The 19,178-nt window shown below is 41.0% G+C and overlaps 1 protein-coding gene across 1 annotated transcript in view; it reads left to right on the top strand.

Annotated features, from left to right (window-relative positions):
• The window catches only part of PLPP4 (phospholipid phosphatase 4), a 157,661-nt gene that overhangs the window by 51,493 nt on the left and 86,990 nt on the right, over window positions 1-19,178 (top strand). The window contains exons 2-4 of the mRNA XM_070753999.1: window positions 4,774-4,882; window positions 16,330-16,420; window positions 19,024-19,087. Coding sequence (XP_070610100.1) covers window positions 4,774-4,882; window positions 16,330-16,420; window positions 19,024-19,087 — 264 coding nt within the window. The remainder of the gene's footprint in view (window positions 1-4,773; window positions 4,883-16,329; window positions 16,421-19,023; window positions 19,088-19,178) is intronic.

The raw sequence follows: 19,178 nt of genomic DNA, 5'->3' as shown, positions 1-19,178 counted from the left end.
GCGTTTCAGTCTAGGAATAGATACAACTGGACATGGTGCAAAGCTGTGCATAGGTGCTCCTAGACATGTCTACCATCTCAAACACAAGTTGTGGGTATAAATCAATGTTTCTTAACCTTGGCCATTTGAAAATGTGTGGACTTCAACTCCCAGAATTCCTCAGCTAGTGTTGCTGGCTGGGGAATTCTGGGAGCTGAAGTCTGCACATCTTCAAATGGCCAAGGTTGAGAAACACTGGTCTAAATGTATCTGAGGCAATGTAACTTCATCTAGAAGCAAAGGTAGCTAGTTCCCAGAACCATGTCTCTGTGTGACCCAAAACCTAAACCTAATCAATCTTGTCAGGTTTCAGTTAAAGCCAGGCCCCATAGCTTGCAGGCATTGGGAGACAGAAGTTCCTTGGTTAATTACTTGATTCAAATAAACAAGTTCAAACTATAATGCAGCAGAGAGAAGCATCAGCAAATGGAAGTCCATAGAAAGTGGTAACATCAGAATTCCTACCCAGCTTCTCTCACCAATAGGAAATAGGCAGTAAGATAATGCTAGGGAGATGTGGGAGAACAAGGCTGAAGTATGCCACTTGGCCTGGGTTTAGAAGCAGTGAGAATTTGGCTTTGTTGCTCTAGCATTAAATTTTCAACTGCCAGTATGTTGTATTACAGAACTTGGTAGTTTTTGTAGAGTAGGGAATTGGAACTTTCCAGATATTGCCAAACTATAATTTCTAGCATCACTTAGTACTGGTTATGCGTTCTCCCTCCCTCCCTCCCACCCCATCTCTCTCTAACTGTCTCTCCCTCCTCCCTCCACTCTGTGTGTGTGAGTGTGTGTGTGTGTGTGTGTGTGTGAGAGAGAGAGAGAGAGAGAGAGAGGATTAGACAGACTGACAGATTCAGACTGACTTCCATATAAATGAGATTGGAAATGTGACTAAGTGAATTAATTCTAATAAGGCTGTATTTGAAAGAACAAATTTGCTCCATCATTTTAAACTGCTTCTGAAATTTGGGGTTCCATTAGGGTGGGTCCTTCCTAAGTTTCTTTCTCTAATTGTTAAGCCATTGTGGACTCCTACATCTCTTATCTGATTGTTTCCTAGGCACCATCCCTTCCCTTCTTTCCTCAAGGTCATCCAGATATCTGGCTTCCTGGGTGTTGAATTTCAAATATATCTGGGTCTTCCAGATAATTAGCCTTTTCCCATCTCAAACTTGCTGAATTTAACATAAACAATTTAAAAATCAAATTTAAACACAAACAAATTGTTCTTGGTCTTCCCCCTATTTCTGCTTCGTTAGTACATCAGGACACTTACAGGCACAATATATGTTTGTATTATTTACAAGTTTAGAGCTTGTGGAAAATGCCTGCCAATTAGTGTTTGCCCTTTCTGGCTGTAACCGAGCATAGAGAACTGAGAGCCAATTAGTGCTTGCTTGTAAACTAGTAACTCAATGCTTCACCCAGATCTGTACGTAAACGTGTTTCTGCTTCTACAGTATTTGCAAAAACAAAAGACGGTAAATAGTATTTCCCTATATGCCCATGCTGGCAATCTTCAATTACATTCCATACTGTTAAATATTGGCATGCTGGCAGTTCTACATTTGAGCTCCTTTAGCTAGTAGTGCTGTCTTCAGCAAGAGCACACTGTGCCTTTAAACATAAGGTAGAAAGACTCTTCTGTGTTTTAAGGTCACTGCATTGAAATGGCATTTCTCTCTCCATGGATGCTACCAATCAGTGGTGGGTTCTTTCTGGTTCGGACTGGTTTACCCGAACCGGTAGTACCGTGTTTCCCCGATAGTAAGGCAGTGTCTTACTATCTTTTTACCCCCAAAAGCCCCACTGTGTCTTACTTTGGGGGTATGTCTTATATTGTCCCGGGCAATTTTTTAATTTCTTATTTTGAAATATGTAATAAATAAAATCTAGACTTTACAATTTGCGGGGGGGGGGGGGCAATGTAGCCTGCATGATAAATCATTTAAGTATACAGTACTGTACCTCTTTTAAGGACTCAGAAGTGGGAAGATTTTGGTCTTATTTGGCCACCGTAGCTGGTGCTAGGAAGTGCTGATTGGTCCTTTGAGCTGCTCATCATCCTTGGTTCGGGGAGCTTGATGAAAGAAGTGGCAGAAGCGCGGGTGAGTGGAGGCGGGCAGGAAAGGCACGAACCGAGGGTTTTAAGCAGAAGGCGGGGGCGGTTCAAGCAGCGTTCCGCTGTCGCCCCCGCTCCTGCGTCTTTCGCAGAAGTTCTTGAATGGTGGCGGCGGTCCTTGATCGCAGCCGATGAGGTTCGGCTTTCTTTGCTTCTCCTGCTGCTTCCTTTGCTTTTCCGCTGCTGACTAAGGCGACGCCGGCCGGGCAATTGGAAGGTACCCGATAGCCCTTTTCGTCGCCTTTCCCGGTGGGGAGAGCAAAGGCGGCGGCGGGAGTAGTGGAGGTGAGGCGGAGAAGAAAGAAGCGGCAGACAGCTGGCGAGGCGCCGGCTAGAGGGCTGGACCCCGCCGCTTTGCCGCCGCTCCCGCCGCCGCCTTTGCCTCTTGCCCGGCGGGAAAGGCGACGAAAAGGGCTATCGGGTCCCTTCCAATTGCCCGGCCGGCGTCGCCTTAGTCAGCAGTGGAAAAGCAAAGGAAGCAGCAGGAGAAGCGAAGAAAGCCGAACCTCATCGGCTGCGATCAAGGGCCGCCGCCATCATTCAAGAACTTCGCTTCTCCTGCTGCTTCCTTTGCTTTTCCGCTGCTGACTAAGGCGACGCCGGCCGGGCAATTGGAAGGGACCCGATAGCCCCTTTCGTCGCCTTTCCCACCGGGCAAGAGGCAAAGGCGGCGGCGGGAGCGGCGGCAAAGCGGCGGGGTCCAGCCCTCTAGTCGGCGCCTCGCCAGCTATCCGCCGCTTCTTTTTTCTCCGCCTCGCCTCCACTACTCCCGCCGCCACCTTTGCTCTTCCCGCTGGGCAAGAGGCTGGGCGAGCAGGCCGAGGTGCTGGAACTGGGGCTGCCTGTTCTTGGCGTGAACGGCGGGCAGGTGGTGCTCGGCACCTGGAATCCCGTCTTCTCGCCACCGCCCGAGCTCCCTCCGGAGCCTGCCGCCGCGCTTCCTCCGCCGGCCGAGGAGTCCTTATCCGCGCCGGGTTTGGGAGACTCTCCTGGGCGCGAAGCTCCCTCGCCAGCGCCGCTTTTAGTACCGTGTTTCCCCGAAAGTAAGACATATGTCTTACTTTCGGGGTATGGCTTATATTAGCCAACCCCCCTGAAACCCCCCATATGTCTTACAATCGGGGGGGTCTTACTATCGGGGAAACACGGTAACCCTCTGGGGATGTCACAATAACATCACAGAGCTGGTTTGGTTGGTGCCGGTCTATGGATGCTGCCATTTTGTTTGGATTTTTTAAAAAAATTGGATTTGTTTTTTAAATTCTGGGCTTGTTTTTTTCTGATCATGTGCAGAAGCAGAGTGTCTGGCACTGAGCATGCATTGCCATCTTGTTTTCTGCTACTTTTTTGGCTTTTTAAAATTTTTCTGGGGCTGCGCATGCATGCCTGAGCTTTGCACACACACATCCATGAGGCACGGCCATCTGGCAGCAAGGTAAGTTAATATCCACCCCTACCACCAGTACTAGGATAGATCAAACAGCTTGCAATTGCAAGCCACAGTTTCAACTTTCTCTGAGACTAGCTTATAACACTATTCATTTGGAACAAGGGTGTCAAACTCGCAACAACATGTCATGTGATGTATCACAACTTTTTCTCCCTTAACTAAAACAAGGGTGGGTGTGGCCAGCATGTGAGGCATCTGTCCCACGGGCCATGAGTTTTATGCCCCTGATCTAGAAGATCTGCTGAAGAGTGATAGTTTCTCACTCTTGGTCTCTGATTTATCTTTCTTTTTTTACTTTAGACAATGTTTCTCAATCTTGGCCAATTTAAGATGTGTAGACTTCAACTTCCAGAATTCCACAGCCAAGAAAAAAGAAACAAAAATAGCTTTTTTGCTTTTGTTTGCTTCTTTAACAAAATCAGGATCCAGATTATTGGTAGCAATATTATGACTCTGTAAATTGCTAAGAGAGAGCTGTAAAGTTGTATATAAGTCTAAGTGTTATTGTGTTTTTATGGTTTTGCTGTTTTTATGGAGTACTCCAACAGTAACAAAAGCTCTTATCTTCTAGACCAGGGGTTCCCACCTCCCTGGTCCATGGACTGGTACTAATCTGCAGCCCATTAGGAACTGGGCCATGCAAGTGGTGGGCAAAGAGCACAAAACTCCATTTGCGCAAGTGGCAGGTGTGCGCATGAAACATCCCCTCACCCTGTTGCTACCACTCCATGGAGCCATGACTTTATAAAGTCTATAGACTTTATTCACTGTTTAATCATGTCACGTTATAATAAAATTATGTAATTTGGTTCCAGAATACTGAAATGTAAATTAATACACAGCTTTCAAATATGAGATTTTGGGCAATAGTAATGTAAATAAAACTCTAACTATTATGGTGAAGGATGTTGTGTCAGTTTGTTGGGTTGATTTGATATACATACACAAACACAAACATACATAATTTACTCTGGGTGCTTGAAATAGAGAAAGAGAGCAAAGAAAACAAATACCCTTTCTATACATCTATTCGATTACATGTGGCAAAATTAATAATATCCTTGGTTTAATTTCGACAATTTGGACAACATCTCTTTTTGAAATGCTTTTGAGTGTTTTGAAATTCATTACAATACATGGTTCCTTATTGTTTGTTTAGTTTTACAGAGTTTTTGGATCCATTCCAGAGAATCATTCAGCCAGAAGAGATCTGGCTGTATAAAAATCCACTGGTAGAATCCGACAACATACCTACACGCCTCATGTTTGTAAGTACTAGAATTTAATGATCATTCTGTGGGTGGCTGAGACTCGTTTTAGGGCTGTTAGCGAATATAAAGTGGAAAAGTATGTTTTTAAAATAACATATTGAAAAGCAGGGAGATGCATTAATGCAATTCCGAACAGTGTGTAGTAAATTTAACACTGTAAAATAATTTGTTTACATACGGTATGAAAGATGATGACAGCTAGTTAAGTAATCTTATCACAATTATGTTTGCTTTTTATAAATTGCTGGCTGTATCATGGTTCATAAAGAATTCTGAAGTTAAATCAATTGAGTTTTTAGAGGCCACCACTGCTTGGTAGCTAACATCTTTTCTTTTTAACCCTCTGTTATAGCTGATCTTTTCCTCCTCATCATGATCACATATGCTTAGAAAGGCACCTGCACAGCAGTTAATGATTGGTGTAGCCCAAATCTCTGCTTTTTCCTCAGTTCATAAGGCAGCTAGTATAAATCTCATAGCAAACTGTGCCAAAGGGCTTTTAATGGAATCCATGCTATGATGATGTCTGGCTTTTCTTGGACCTGGCAGCAAAACAGTATTACAGTCACTCAGGATAAATGATGATGCTGGAAAGTCAATTATGCCTGCTTTGGCACAATAGTCAGGCTAGCTGAATAAGGAGTATAAGGACCTCTCTACATTTAGTATCAGTTGGGCCATATGGAATGCCCAATTGTTTTAGCAGATATTTTGAACATATATACAAACTTCTGTTTTTTGTGTTGAGCAAAGTGATATACACAAGTCATTTCATTTAAAGTGGTCCCTTTTATATTTCTTACATTTCTGGGGCATAGATAATGCTACACATGTCTTGACATTGGATGGATGGATGGATGGGTTGGTGCAGGGGTGAAATCCAGCAGGTTCTGACAGGTTCTGGAGAACTTGTAGCAGACATTTGGAGTACTTCTGAGAACCGGTAAATACCATTTCTGGCTGGCCCCAGAGTGGGATGGGAAAGAAGATTTTGCAATATCCTCCCTGGAGTGCGGTGGGAATGGAAATTTTGCAGTATCCTTCCCCTTCCACATCCACCAAGCCACGCCATGCCCACCAAACCGGTAGAACTGGTGCCACAGAACTGGTAAATAATTTTTTTTTTTATTTCACCATTGGGTGGGTAGATGGATAGATGGGTAGATGGAAAGAAGGAAGGAAAGAAAAAGAAAAAAGAAAGAAAAAAGAAAGAAAGAAAAAATCTGGATAGTTTTGTGCTTTTCCTATAATTATACAAAATAATTACAGTGGTACCTCTATTTAAGAACTTAATTCATTCCATGACCATGTTCTTAAGTAGAAAAGTTTGTAAGTAGAAGCAATTTTTCCTATATGAATCAATGTAAAAGCAAATAATGCATGCAAACCCATTAGGAAAGAAATAAAAGCTAGGAATTTGGGTGGGAGGAGGAAGAAGAAGAGGAGAACAATCGCTGCCAAAAGAAGAAGGTAAGGTGAGGGGAATAAAAAAAAATTCAAAACTATAAGGCTTTTTAAAAAAGAGGGACTCTGAGGCAGCGAGGAGGAGCATGCGCCTCCCGTACACCCAGTGCAAGGCTGCCTCCCATTCACTGTGCTAGAAAGAGAAACCCAAGTGGGTGAGAGGGGGGAACCTCCCACTCCTTTGACCAAAAGGTGGCTCTTGCTGCTGCTGCTGCTACCTGCTCCTTCCCATGCTGAAGGGCTCCCCTCTCCTCTTGCTCGCTCGCTTTGTAGCCAGCGCCTTTCCTTCACTGTGGTGACTCCTCAGTTTGGCTGAAGCCGAGTTGATCTGGCTGGGGCAAAGCGCACCATTTTGCTTTTCTGCGCCCAGATGTTCCAGGAGGCAAACCCGTGCCAGGTGCATGGGAGGCAGCACGAGGGAGTCACCACAGTGAAGTGGTTTATTCCCTCTCCAAGCGCCCTGAGAAAAGAAAACGCTCCATTTGCTCTGGGCTGCCCAGAGTGAAGGGAGTGCTTCTTTTCTCTGGGCACTGGCAGAGGTTTATTCCCTCTCTAAGCACCCAGAGGAAGGAAAATGCTTCGTTCGCTCTGGACTGCCAAAGCCTCCTTAAGCGCCACTGAAAGGCTCCTCTGGCAGCCCAGAAAAGTCTAAGATGGCCAGGATTAAAGGGGAAATGGGAGGAAACTGGCTGGGCCTTCATGCCGCTCTCAAATTTCCTGGGAATTTTTTCTAGGCTCAGGTTCTTAAGCAGAAAATGGTTCTTAAGAAGAGGCAAAAAAATCTTGAGCACACAGTTATTATCTAGAAAAGTTCTTAAGTAGGGGCATTCTTAGGAAGAGGTACCACTGTATTTGGGAAGGATGATACATTGAAAACCTACGATTTTCACCCAAACAGTTTAGAGAAGAATAGAGCAACTTGGGTGCTCCATTTCAGTACAAACTATTGCTTTTAAGCAAAAGGTAAACATTGTAGGATATCTACATATTATTCTATTTCAAAGGAAGAAAATTCAGCTTTCTTTCATTTGCTGACAAGGTAGTCTAGTTCCCCACTGACTTTTTTTTTAAAAAAAGAAGAAAACTAAAACAGCCATGGTTCATTGGGAAAAACTATGACTGGTATGAAATATCTGTCAAAGCAAGATGAGATTGATTTAATGTATAATTGGATGTTATACCAAGATGATCAAAAGATGTTTTATTTTATATTCTTTCGTTGTTTGAAAGAGTCATTTTATATTAAAAAAATATGTCTGCCACTGTTCTTGGTACTGCCAATATAAACTTTCTAACTATACTTATAAGGTAAAAGTAGTACTACATAAACGTGAGTTCCTGATTCCAGCTTGGACGTACGCTCCATCTCCCTTCCATTCCCTTCCCTTTCCCTCTGTCTTTTGTAAATTTTTTAATTGTTTAATCTTTAATTTAATTGTCAGCCATACAGAATTTTTGAGAGTCTTGGGTAATCTATATACAGTGATCCCTCTATTATCGCGAGGGTTCCGTTCCAAGACCCCTCGCGATAATCAATTTTTCGTGATGTAGGGTTGCGGAAGTAAAAACACCATCTGCGCATGCGTGCCCTTTTTTCCATGGCCGCGCATGCGCAGATGGTGGAGTTTGCGTTCCCCGCCGCCCACGCAAAGGGGAAACCCCGATTCGGCTCCTCGCTGCTGCTGCGCTACCGAGCAGATCAGCTGCTGGGCGGCCGAAGGAACCTTCCCTGGGTCTTCCCCCTCTTGCTGGTGGGCGGGCGAGTGGCGGGCATCAGCGAGGAGCCGGGGTTTCCCCTTTGCGTGGGCGGCCGGGAAGACCCAGGTTGGCGGTTCGGGGGGGGGTGCTGGGAAGCCCCCCAGGCAGGCTGCGACCTTTTAAAACAGCCGCGCCGCTTCCCAGATGAGTCCTGAAGCTAAACGCGGAAGTTCGCCTTTGGCGTTTGGCTTCAGGACTCAGCTGGGAAGCAGCGCGGCTGTTTTAAAAGGTCGCAGCTGGCCTGGGGGGCTTCCCAGCACCCCCCTAACCCCCAACCCGGGTTAGGGGGGGTGCTGGGAAGCCCCCCAGGCCGGCTGCGACCTTTTAAAACAGCCACGCCGCTTCCCAGCTGACTCCCGAAGCCAAACGCGGAAGTGGTTTTTTTTAATTAATATTTTTTTAATAATCGCGATATAGCATTTCGCGAAGATCGAGATCGCGAAACTCGAGGGATCACTGTATTAAATTGGTTTAGAAGCAGTGAGAATTTAGCTCCATTGCTCTAACATTAAATTATTGAAGCCAGTAAGGGCCCACAGAGTCGGCCTTCTCCAGGTCCTGTCCACCAAGCAATGCCTGTTGGCGGAACCTCAGGGAAGAGCCTTCTCTGTGGCAGCTCCGACCCTATGGAATCAACTACCCCCAGAGATTTGCACTATGAAGACCTGGCTTTCCTGCCAGGCCTGGAATTAGATTGATTGCTGTCAGTGAAGGGCTACCAATTTTTTTACTACCACACTGTGGGCATGGCTTATGCAGGATGTCCTGCATTTTTTTTCAATATCTTTCTGTGCAAATTGGGTGCTCTGGGGTGGAGCTCCATTTTCGCTACCCCATTGCATTCTCCCCCATCCAGGCAGCCGCCTACCCCTGAGTGCTGTTTTTGTATGGTTCATTTTAAGATATTATTTTATTGTTATTATATTACTGATTTTATTATGTAATTTTGGTTGTATTTTAATACTATTGTATTTATTCCATTTGTTAGCTGCTCTGAGTCCGCATTGGAATGAGCGACATATAAATACAATAAATAAATAAATATTAAAAAGTTAATTAAACAATAAAGAAAATAAGTGTGAAAATTAATATACATCTTTAATATCTTTTTCTTATGATAAACCTTTATGTATATAGTTAACTGGAACGTATAAATACATTCCTTAAGAATATTATGCCATGAAAAGTTACCTTGATACATAGAGTTTTACACTTTTATGAAAAGGCAAATATTGGTGCCCTGGAAATAATGTTAATATTTCAGAAATTCAAACTAATCCAATTTATAAGAATTCACCTGACTTATTTTTTTCTCCGTTCCTTCTCGTAGGAGATATGGAAATTGGATTATTTAGAATAAGATAATTATTATAAATATTATATATATTATTATTATAATTATAGCCTGTAAAGAATAAATCTTCAAGTGTTCCTTAAAACAAACAGGCCTGTCTTCTATCTAGCTTTCTCTTTATTGTCTTTTTAAAAAAAGCTATAACTAGAGCTCTGTTGAAAAATTGCATGTCCCTGAAAATGTAATTGAGAGGCGCGTCTCTTAATCCATCAAAATTATCAAAATTAGCTGTTGCTAGATTGTTCTTCTAGACTGCTTTCTGACAGAATAATGGCATACAAAATAGAAAAAAAATGAATGAATACATAAACACTATATACAGCTAGTCTTCAACCTACAACAGTTCTCTTAGTGACCGTTTCAAGTTACAATGCCAATGAAAAAAATGACTGATGATCATTTTTCACACATGACTGTTGTAACATCCCCATGGTCATGTGATTTACATTCAGACTTCTGACAACTGACTCACATTTATGACCGTTGTAGTATTCTAGGGCCATGTGATACCCTTTTGCAACCTTCAGACAAGCAAAGTCAATGGGGAAACCATATTCACTTAACAACTAGATTATTAGTTTAACAACCACAGTGATTAATTTAAAAACGTGGTAAGAAAAGTCATAAAATTTCTCAGTTAACAGCATACATTTTGGACTCAATTGTGATAATAAATTATGAACCAATTGTATTTATATACCTAGTCATACATATAGTGTATCATCTAGTATTTTGTTGAGTAGTTAATATATTGCATGAGAAAAGATAAGAAAATAAAAACAATTTAAAAATATATGGATAACCAAAAGAAATAACAGTAGATACCGACTGTATACTTCACCAGAAAATAATTTGATATCAGAGAAGATGATTTATGACTTTCCTCCTCATAAGAGAATTTAAATAATATATATTATATTATTTGTTTATTTTTATAGTTAATATTGTTTATTGTACTTAAATAAGTAATTAATTAATATTATGATTATAATTTATTATTATTTTTGTCTGAATGTGTTTTGTTTAGTCTTGTTTTGTTTTATTTTTTGTTTATTTTCTTTTTGTTACGTTTTGTAAATGTGTATATATATATATTTTAAACCAATAAAAAAATTTCAAAAAAAAAAGAGAGAAAAGATGATGAGGGGACTGGAGGCTAAATCATATAAAGAACCATTGCTGGAATTCAGGATGTCTAGTTTGATGAAAAGAAGGACCAGGGGTTACATGGTAGCAGTGTTCCAATATCTCAGGGAAGTCAAGCTATTCTCCAAAGACCTGAGGGTAGGACAAGAAGCAACGGATGGAAACTAATCAAGGGGAGAAGCAACCTAGAACTAAGAAGACATTTTCTGACAATTAGAACAATTAGAGCCGCTCTGAGTCTTTGGAGAGGGGCAGCAAACAAAACTAATAAATTATTATTATTGTTGTTAATTAATCAATGGAACTACTTGGCTCCAGATATTGTGAATGTTCTAATACTGAAAGTTTTAAAGATGAGATTGGATAACCATTTATATGAAATGGTATAGGATAGTGATGGCGAACCTTTTTTCCCTTGGTTGCCATAAGCGTGTGCGCTCACACTATCACACCTGAATGAGTGTCCATATCCATAATTCAATGCCTGGGGAGGGTGAAAATTGCCTCCCCTGCCTCCTCCGAAGATCCTCTGTAGGCCAGAAACAGCCCTTTTCCCAGCTTCTGGTGGGCCTGGTAGGCCTGTTTTTCACCTTCCCAGACTCCAGAGGGTTTCCTCCCTTGTCCCCCTCCTGGAGCCAAAAATGTCCTCCCAGAACTTCCATATGAGCCAAAAATCAGCTGGCCAGTGTGTACATGTGAGCTAGAACAACGGCTCACGTGCTGGCAGATATGGCTCCGCCTGCCACCTGTGTCACCCGTGCCATAGGTTCACCATCACTGGTATAGGGTTTCCTGTCTAATGGGGGATCTTCAAGATTCTTTCTAACTTCTATTCTATTCTATTCTATTCCATTCCATTCCATTCCATTCTGTTAACAAGAATGCAATTATAAGATTGATGATGCACGATATGAGGTGGCTATGAATCTTGTTTTAATGTAACTGAAAATTCAATGTGGGAATATATTTCCTTTCACTTCCTATTGAGCAAAGCTGAATAAATATGATTCATTTAGAAATCATTGATTGATTCCCAGGTACATTGGATATACTGTAAATAGGCACATTTTAAAACCGACTCAATTGGGCACATGTGGAGGCAGTATCTGCATGTAGTTCTCTATCTATGTGGGTCCTTTTACTTCATATTATGTGCAGATATCCAGAATAAGGTGAAGCACTGAAGGTGCACGTAGTTATTCCAGAATGATAATGTTGTTCATGACTAGCAGAGCAAAAGGGGAAGGCTTTCCAAAGTAAAGCCTTGTACCCTGTTTCCTAGTTTTCTTTTCTTTTGCCGCATAGATATTGTTCAACCAGATTAAGCCTAACTGGCCTTTTGAAGTTGGCTATGCAATTGATATCTTGATCCTGCTGCAACTCTGAGACAGTCCTTTCTTTGAAAGCAGCACAAGCAAATTGAAATGATGAATGGTGTCAGTATTCCAGCACTAATGAAGCTTATGAAGCTTGTGGGAGAATCTGCAGAATGGCATATTTCACGGCACACAAAGCCCCACGTGTTTCCATTTTACCTGACCTTTCAATTGTAAATGAGCCTGTCGCCTGCCTGGTTGCTGTTGTAAGCTGGAATAGGAATATGGTCAATTCAGGCAAACACTTGAATTAGAAACCATAATACCTTATTACACAGCATATGATTGTTTTGCAAAACTATTTTGCATTTTGGTTTGTTATAAATGCCTCACTTTGACAGCAGATCTATCCACAGCCATATAAACAAGAAGATATTGTGCCAAGGCTTAGTGTATGACAGCGTAACAATATTGATATGGATTTGTTCAGTTTTCATTTTCCAATAAATGTTTTCATGGTGTTATATTTATGAAGTGAACTTTGCTATTGGAAACCTGTGTTTTTTGCTGAGGATTCAAACACATAAGTATGCATGTGGAGCTACAGGATTCGGAAGGAGATGTAGGTCTTCATGCCACATTAAATCCGATATTCCTTATATATTTCAAGAAGAGCTTTTTAATATGTTCTGTGGTCTTTAATAAGAAACTGAGATTCCCTCAGTCCTTGAGGGGTATAGTGCTTTTCTGTTTGGGTCACAGTCTCTTCCCTTTTCTCCATGGATTGATTTATTTTTTAATTCTAATCCTATTTATTGAAATATTTTCATTAAAAAAGTTGGTATATGTACAAGCACTGTCATCCCAGACAATTATAAATGCCTGCATGTTACTCACATTTTGTAGCGTTATTCATTCTTAAAGATGGAAGAAAATTCTACCTTGAAATTTATATAAACTTCCTCTGCTTGCATATCCCAAATCTACACACTAAAACAGAGAAATCCATAATGGAATATGATATATTCTCTTATGTTGATACATTTCTCTCTTTTTAAAAAGTAGGTTCATATAGGAAAAAAAACTATGTAAAATATAAACAGTATAGTTTATTAGGATAAAATATGCAAGAAAATAGGTGCGTACAAAATTCTTGGGGTTTGGAAAAATGATTGTGAAAATAAAAAATAAATCAAAAATTGAAAAGAAAATATGGCATTATATGCAGGTTTAAAGAAGGTTCTTCTACACAGTGAATAATATTGTTCTTAATACCCTATGTTCTGACTGTTGGTGTATATTATTATATGTTCAGCTTTTGCAATGATCATTTATGGCAGCGGTCCCCAAACTACGGCCCGGGGGCTGGATGCGGCCCGCTGAGGCAATTTATCCGGCCCGCGGCAGCCCACAAGATTTTATCAATAGATATAATAAGCTCCCGAATCTCCTGTCAACTCACCGCGGTCTGCTGCTGAGCGAGGAGGCAGTACAGAGGCAAGGGGCGGGGAGGATAGGAGGGAGATAGAGAGAGAGGGAGAGAGAGAAAGAGGGAGAGATACAAAGAGGGAGAGAGAAAGAGAATGAGTGAGAGAAAGAAAGAGAGAGAAAGAGAGAGAGGGACAGAGAAAGAGAGAGAGAAAGGGAGAGATAGAGAGGAAGAGAGGAAGGGAGATATATGGAAAGAGTGAGAGACAGAGAGAAAAGAGAAAAATGAGAAAATGATGGAGAGAAAACGAGGGAGAGGAAAATGAAACAAATGAGAGAGAAGGAAGAAAAGAGAGAAGGAAGAGAGAAATTGAGAGGAAGGAGGGAGGGAGGGAGGGAAGGAAGGAAGGAGAAATGGAGGGAGTTTGTTGATTTAAGTTTAAATTTAGTTGTTAATAAAGAAGTATAAATTACTTTATTACTTAATTATTTAATTACTTCCTTATTTTAAATATTATATTTGTTCCCATTTTTTTTTACTTTAAATAAGATTTGTGCAGTGTGCATAGGGATTTGTTCATAGGTTTTTTTTATAGTCCGGCCCTCCAACAGTCTGAGGGACAGTATACTGGCCCCCTGTGTAAAAGGTTTGGGGACCCCTGATTTATGGTGATGGCAGAGTGTCACAGTGGCCTAAAGGTAGCACTCTCGCCAAACAATCAGGAGACTAGGAATTCAATCCTAGGTAGCGGCAGGTATTTTTCTCTCTCTGGGTGCAATGATTAATTGTCTACCGTGAATTCCACATAGGCATCAGGAATGGCATTCAGCCAGTTAATGCTCAAAGTCCATTCAGTTTCCCAGATTCCTTCCCAATGCAAGGGATTACAAGAAGAAAAAAAGAAAAAAAATAGGATGATGGCAATGTGAACTAAGATTCTTCAATAAGTGGAAGTATTTTTGTGAAGTACTGTATTAATAGAAAAGCTAGTTTTAGTTTGTAAAACCATTCATGTTAGCATAATGTTATTCTTGCTTGCTTGCCTATTTTAAAAGCTTTCTATGTTTGACTCCTGGGTTCATTGAATGTTAAGACTATGCGAGCCATCGTGCCAAATAGCAGGGAATTACACGTGTAACCATATCATGAATCCAGGAAAATTTGAACCATTGAAATTCTGATGTATTTCTCTCAGATAAGAAGGCAACTGTGAATTTTAGCACATCTGTGAGGACCTGCTAGATAATTTTTGTGAATTTTAAAGGAACAATCACTCACTTGTTTAGGATAGCAGTCTTAAAAATAGAGGAGTGGAGAATGAGACACATATGAGTTGCAGACTCAAGCAAGATCTCTAGAATTCTTTTTAAAATTGAAAGGAACTGAATTGTGAGGAATACTTTCTGGAAAATAAATTCTTCTGGGGAGAAAATGGATCAGACAGAATACAGTGATCCCTCGATTTTCGTGGTCTCGATTTTCGCGAAACGCTATACCACGGTTTTTCAAAAAATATTAATTAAAAAATACTCCATGGTTTTTTTGCTATACCACGGTTTTTCCCACCCGATGATGTCATACGTCATCACCAAGAGTCACTTCTCTGTCTCTTTCTCTTTCTTTCCTGTCATTCTCTGCTTCAATCATTTTCTCATTTCTCTTTTTTTCTCCCCTTTTTTCTATCATTTCTCTCTCTCTTTCTTCCTCTCTCACACTCTCTTCCTTCCTCCCTCTCTCATCTCTTTCTTTCCTTCTCTCTCTTTCCTTCTCTCTCCCCCCCTCCACTTGCCCATGAGAAGAAAAAAAGCAACCTCTCTTTCCCCTCCCCTTTCTTCGGATTGTGCATTTGTGTGCGTGTACGGACGGGTTTCTCTGAAGGGGGTCTCTCTTTTTTTGGGTGAATTTATCGGGGTGGGGAGTCGCGAGTGGAAGGGTTTCTGGTGCCTTGTGCGGAATCGGTTGCGAGGTCCGCCTCCGGCTAAAGCTTGCGGCTTGGGCTGGTCGGCCTCGGAGGCGGGAGAAGGCGAAGAGCAAGCGGGGAACCCGGCGGGGTGGATGGCGGCGGCGTGTGTGTGTGTGGTGGTGGGGATAGGATAGAGAGGGACCCGGGAGAGTTTGGGTCTGCCGCTTGGCCGCCGCCGAGGAGAAGAGCGGGGAGGGCGAGAGAGGGAGATCGTGGCATGCGAGGTCCCTGCAGAGCAGAGGGGGTGGCTGAGGCGGCGGAGGTGTAGCGGCGGCGGTGGCAGGCAAGCTTGGAGCCTTGCTTCGCCTCCTTCGCTGCAATAAAAACGAAGGGGTCAGACGCAGCCTCGGCGAGCCAAAGGTTTCCGCGGCTCTGACCCAGAGCAGGAAGGGCTGGTGGGGGCGGCGAATCCACCTCCCCAGCCACCGGAGGGAGATCGGGCTGGTGGGGGCGGCGAATCCACCTCCCCAGCCACTGGCTCCACCATCTGCGCATGCGCGGCCATGGAAAAAAGGGCACGCATGCGCAGATGGTGTTTTTACTTCCGCGCCGCTATATCACAGATAATCGATTTTCGCGGGAGGTCTTGGAACGTAACCCCCGCAAAAATTGAGGGATCACTGTAGTTTGATTCTGAAAAATAAGAATATTCCATATGCATATCTTTCATTTGCAAAATAGATAGGATATATTAAAGCTATGAGTATTTATGGAAAATCTTTGTCCTGGTGTTTTGTAATGTATTGCTTCTTTTTCAGAGTTTGATTTTCATTTTGAAAGCTGATCATTATTAAGTTTACAGCTTTAATTTGTTTGTATCAGTTCAGATTCAGAATTTACTCTCTCCTTTTGTAATAATAGTAATTTATTTTTTATTTTTGTTCTTGGGTTAATGCAGCTTTGTTATCACTAATAACAGATAATCGGCCGATCTAAATGAAGCAAACTGGAAATTACTATTTCTGATGGAGAGACACAGCAGTAACAATTAATATGTTGTTGTGTCTTTTGTAGGCCATTTCATTCCTAACACCCCTGGCTGTCATTTTTGTGGTGAAAATAATCCGACGCACAGACAAGACTGAAATTAAAGAAGCTTTGCTAGGTATGCCAAGAATAATATTAAATTTTGTTTTAAATGATGGGAAATTGTTTTCTTCCAGAAATATTGGTAGATTTAAAAAACTTCCGTTCAAAAGTTTGGTATCTATACTGGTAAATAATTGAAAGATATCATCATCATCATCATCATCATCATCATCATCATCATCATCATCATCTCTTATGACTTTTTGTTATCCTTCCTCTCATTTTACACATATTAGGTTCTTCTCCTTTGCACTGATTCTTCTAAAGTTATCACAATGTATTGATAGAATAATATGCAAACAATATGTTCTATACAAATCAACCAAAGACCTCCTTCCCTTCAAAAAAAAAAAATTGAATTACCTATTAAGTAGATGGGGAAGGAAAGGAGAGGAAAAAAAGAAAATAATAGAGAAGGAAAAAAAGATAGTAGTAATTAAATAGGCCTACTGAGTTCAGGAACCTTTCTCCCAGGAAGAATACTTTTGACTTCTGATCTTCTTTGCCATTATGAAATCTTGTAACAGTTTAGGGGAAATCAATGTCTCTTATTAATCTCCACTCTAAAAATTGTGTGTCTACAAAGAGGGAAGAAATCAAAGTTATTGCTTTGTCCTTACTGCCTGGGCAACCTGTATGAAGTCTTTTTAGTTCCAAGTCTCACTTTGGCAGAAGGAAAGGTCTTATAGTTAACTATCTTATTATGGCCACAGGCTTCCACTTTTGATCTATCTGCTTGTTTTCAACAGTGCCTGCCTCTATTTATTATTATTTAAGGTAATTATTTTTTGAGAAGAGAAACTCCCATCTTCCTTTCAGGTAAATATGGTTATTGGATTTCCAACAAATTTTATGATGATCTTAAAAGCAATTGATGAAAGAACTTCAGTTTTCTTGGGCATTTGGAAATATTTTATTTTATTTTTATTGATTGATTTTGTCCAATACACAATGAGGGTTTTAGTGGGTATACACATAGTAAAATACATAATGAAGGTTATAGAGGATATACTCATAGTAAAATATATCTAAGAAAGAATATAATAGAAGATATAGGTTATATATATAGACTATATAGGAGAAGATATAGGTTATTGAGTGATGCAGTATTTCCTAGTTTTGCGTTGATATTCTGCAATCCACAGAATTATGAAGGTTTCTTCTGATGATGGAGGACTTACTGTTTTTTGAAAAGCCAGCATCTCTTTACATCTGATGAAATCTTGACTGTAAAAAATACGACTTCAGCAACAGAGTAATCAACGCCTGGAATGCACTACCTGATTCTATGGTTTCTACTCCTAACCCCAAAACCTTTAACCTTAGACTATCTACAATTGATCTCCTCCTTTCTAAGAGGTCTGTAAGGGGCATGCATAAGCGCACCATTGTGCCTACCGTCCCTGTCTACTTTTTATCATTAGTTATCTAATGTTTTATATCTACAAATTATCACCCTATAATTGTTTGACAAATAAATAAATAAAATAAATAAATAAATCATTTCCTTATGTCAGCATAAAGAGTTGAATTAGTGTAGAGGTTAAGACACTTGATTAGAAAATGGTAAACTGTAAGCTGTGGCCTCATCTTTAGCATGGACCTAAGAAATAGAAAGCAACTTACAAATATATTGCTAGGAAAACTTCAGAGTCCAGATAGTCAAGGCAGTTGCCAGGAGTTAGCATTCACTAGAAAGCACACAGTCCACAAAAAAGGTCAATTAAAAAGTTGATAAACAGAGAGCTAAAAAGCAGTCCCTAAAAAGCATACCCTTGCAAGACTGCTGATCTTGGTAGCTCCATTGCAAGGGAGGAAAAACTTTTTCTAATTTATATGGAGTAGAGCACGGGTGTCAAACTTAAGGCCCAGGGGCCAGATGCAGCTCCTGGGGTACTTAGATCTGGCCCATGGGGCTGCCTTGGAAACAGCAAACGACCTGCCTGTGTTGCTTCTGCCAACCAAAACAAAGTTCAGAGGGATGCGGGTGGCCTTCTTAAGCTCTGTATTCGGTGGCAGAAGGTTGCAGGAGGCCACCATAGCCAAAAATGGAGATCAGGAGTATTGCGGGTCGCCTTTCCAAGCTATGTTTTTGCTGGCAGATGGTTTCAGGAAGCTGTTACAGCCAAAAAAGGAGCTTAGGAGCCTGTTTTTGCTGGCAGAGTGCTTGGGCCACCACAGGATGTCCCAACATGAGTGACATCAAGCTGGCTACACCGACATCCTGAAGTCAAACGCAAGTCTGATGCTGTCCTCAATGAAATCGAGTTTGACATTCCTGGAATAGAGTATATATCAATCTTTGTTAGCTATTTATATAATCCTTCTTATTGGGAGTAAGTTGAGCAGGAAGGAATGGTTTATTGATTGGTTGTTGATGTAATGGGATTGAATATGAATCCATCTTTAACCTGAAAGAGGAATTTATGCATTCCTAAGACATGAGATAAGAATTCACCATGCCAAATGATCAGAGAAAAAGAATCCATTGGAAACATTTCATATTTCATCAAATTTTCAGTTATGTTTTCTGAAAACATTTTAACAGCCTATTTCTGAATTCTGATTGCAAATTTTAAAGTATAGCTTACAGTTTTATATGTTTTTGTTTGCTTTTAGCTGTCTCCTTGGCCCTTGCTTTAAATGGACTCTGCACAAACACTATTAAATTAATAGTGGGGAGGTAAGCCCTGAGTAACTATTCAATATACACCAAGGTAGCCATAATGATTGTGGATGAAAATGACAAACAAAAAGCTTGTTTTAGAGAATAC

This window comes from Erythrolamprus reginae, chromosome 5 (genome assembly GCF_031021105.1).
Source record: "Erythrolamprus reginae isolate rEryReg1 chromosome 5, rEryReg1.hap1, whole genome shotgun sequence".
NCBI lineage: Eukaryota > Metazoa > Chordata > Lepidosauria > Squamata > Dipsadidae > Erythrolamprus > Erythrolamprus reginae.
The sequence above is the reverse complement of the archived record's forward strand: the minus strand, read 5'-3'. Positions and strand labels throughout refer to the sequence as shown.